Here is a 2,500-nt window from a genome sequence, read left to right on the forward strand (position 1 = left end):
CACACACACACACACACACACACACACACACACACACAGAGAAAAGCCCCGAGGGCTGATGGGATCTTAAATTCAATACTAAAACAATGTAGAGAACTGGTGGGTAAGATTCATGAACTATTGTGTGTTCATTAGAAGAAGGAAAAGTGACGAGAAACTGGAAAAGTGTAATGGGGTCCCAATAGATAAGGGAATAAGGAGAAACCTCTAGATTACCCACTACCGCTAGAAATTATTATCACACACACGGACATATATATATATATATATATATATATATATATATATATGTATATATAGATATATATATATATATATATATATATATATATATATATATATATATATATACACACGAAATTTTGCGTCCAACCCATCTCCAGTATGATAGTACAATTGGTAAGTAGTATACGAACGCGGGAAAGCATTTGTACAACACTGAATGGGTCCCGGTGAATAAAATAGTCTGCCGTCACCTCAGAACCTAAACAAAAGAGGGATAAGTCCTTCTTATTACGCCTCTAATAGTTTATTCCGTGGCTGTCGTCAGGCGATTCTATTCAATTGAAGGAATCTTCCGCTCCTCTTCCCTACTTTAGCCGAAGAAGAGCTGGAAGATATCTTAAATCTCTTTGGTTTAGTGATCTGCTTTATGGATATTATTCTAGTTAACACAAGATGGTTCTGCTAGAAAATAATAATAATAAAAGAGAGAGAGAGAGAGAGAGAGAGAGAGAGAGAGAGAGAGAGAGAGAGAGAGAGAGAGAGAGAGAGAGAGAGAGAGAGAGAGAGAGAGAGAGAGAGAGAGAGATGGAGAGGGAGAGGGAGAGAGAAATCCATCTACTCTCAAGATAAAAACATTTTACTCAGGGAGACCCATTGGTCCCTGACTTACCCAAGTCCTCGAAGGCGGGGTCCGGGCGTACTCCGTGCTCGTCGGTGCCTCGGTACCCTGGCCCGTTGGTATACAGGAGCGTCGTGTAGGGCAGGACGTCCACGTCGGAGAAGTCGCCAAGACCTGACAGGGGAAGAAGAAGAGGAGGAGAAACTTCAGTGTACTTCGCATTCTGGCCGAAGTCGGTCGTACGATCCTCGCGAATCTCAACCTCCCTCCCTCCCTCCCTCCCTCTCCTCACTTTTTTTTCTCTGTCCTACCTCCCTCTCCCCCTTTTTTCTCTTTCCTCCTTTCCTACATTCTTCGTTCCGCCTGACATTCCTTTCTTTTCCTTTTCCTAACTCTTTCCCATTCTCTGGTCTCTTCCTCTCACTGAATTACCTCTGCCCGAACATTAAAGTTTATACTTAGTTCATATGTGTATGTATGTATGTATGTATGTATGTATGTATATAATTATGTATGTATGAATGTATGTATATATGTGTGTGTATGTGTGTGTGTATATGTATGTATATATGTATGTATGTATATATGTATGTGTATGTGTGTGTGTGAATGTGTGTGTGTATGTTTGTGTGTGTGTGTGTGTGTGTGTTTGTGTGTGTGTGTGTGTGTGTGTGTGTGTGTGTGTGTGTGTGTGTGTGTGTATGTATGTGTGTGTGTGTGCGTGTGTGTGTGTGTGTGCGTGCGTGTGTGTGTGTCTGTAGCCTACTAAGTGTCTCTTTTCGGGTTTAGGACGCCTGCCTGCCTGCTTATTCGTAAGTATTGTTTAATGACTCTCCTGAACTGTCTGTCTGTCTCTCTGTTTATCTATCTATTTGACTGTCTGTCTGTCAACCTGTCTGTCTGCCTGTCTATTGGGCTGTCTCTCTGTTTGTCTGTCTGCTTGTGTGCCTGTCTCTGTTTAATTCTGTTCCGTTTATCTGCCTATCTATCTTTCTGTCTCTCCCTCTGCCTGCCTGCTTGAGAAGTATTCCCCACCCCCCAACCCCTCCAAGAAGAGATTAGTCCGCACGCACGCACCCACGCACGCACCCACGCACGCACGCACGCATGCCCGACCCTTACCGACGACGGACTGTCCTCTGTCCGGGTAACCGTTGATGACCAGCGGGTGCGAGTGGTCGGCCGTCACCACGATCAGCGTGTCCTCGGCGCTCGTCATCTCGGTGGCCACCTGAATGGCCGCTTCGAAGTGTAGCGCCTCGGTCAGGGCACTCTTGGCCTGGTTCAGGTGGTGGGCACGGTCGATGTTCCCTCCTGCAGGAAGAAGATGAAGGAGAAAAGGAAAGTGGAGGAAGGAACGGGAATGGAATGCAATGTCACTTACTAAAAGTTCAACACCTTCGGAACTAACTATGGCGTTAGTCCGAGAGGCAGTCGTGAGCATCCAAGAGCGCCTGACTTACCTTCGACGAAGAGGAAGAACCCGTTGTCGTCCTTGCGGAGGACCTCGATGGCCTTGCGGGTCATCTCGGCGAGCGTTGGGTTCGACGACTCGTTGTCGATGGCAAAGGCCATGTGGCTGTAGTCGAACAGCCCTACGGGAGGGGGAGAGAGAAAAAAAAAATAATAAGTGAAGGTCAAGCAGGCACAGGAAAA

The 2,500-nt window shown here is 46.0% G+C and overlaps 1 protein-coding gene across 1 annotated transcript in view; it reads right to left on the reverse strand.

Moving 5' to 3' along the window:
* The window catches only part of LOC143038056 (alkaline phosphatase-like), a 31,864-nt gene that overhangs the window by 7,594 nt on the left and 21,770 nt on the right, over window positions 1-2,500 (reverse strand). The window contains exons 8-10 of the mRNA XM_076206944.1: window positions 2,308-2,439; window positions 1,967-2,158; window positions 896-1,018 (exon numbers count right to left, since the gene is read on the reverse strand). Coding sequence (XP_076063059.1) covers window positions 896-1,018; window positions 1,967-2,158; window positions 2,308-2,439 — 447 coding nt within the window. The remainder of the gene's footprint in view (window positions 1-895; window positions 1,019-1,966; window positions 2,159-2,307; window positions 2,440-2,500) is intronic.

The sequence above is a fragment of the Oratosquilla oratoria genome, chromosome 23 (assembly GCF_046742065.1).
Source record: "Oratosquilla oratoria isolate Oo_2021 chromosome 23, ASM4674206v1, whole genome shotgun sequence".
Taxonomy (NCBI): Eukaryota; Metazoa; Arthropoda; class Malacostraca; order Stomatopoda; family Squillidae; genus Oratosquilla; species Oratosquilla oratoria.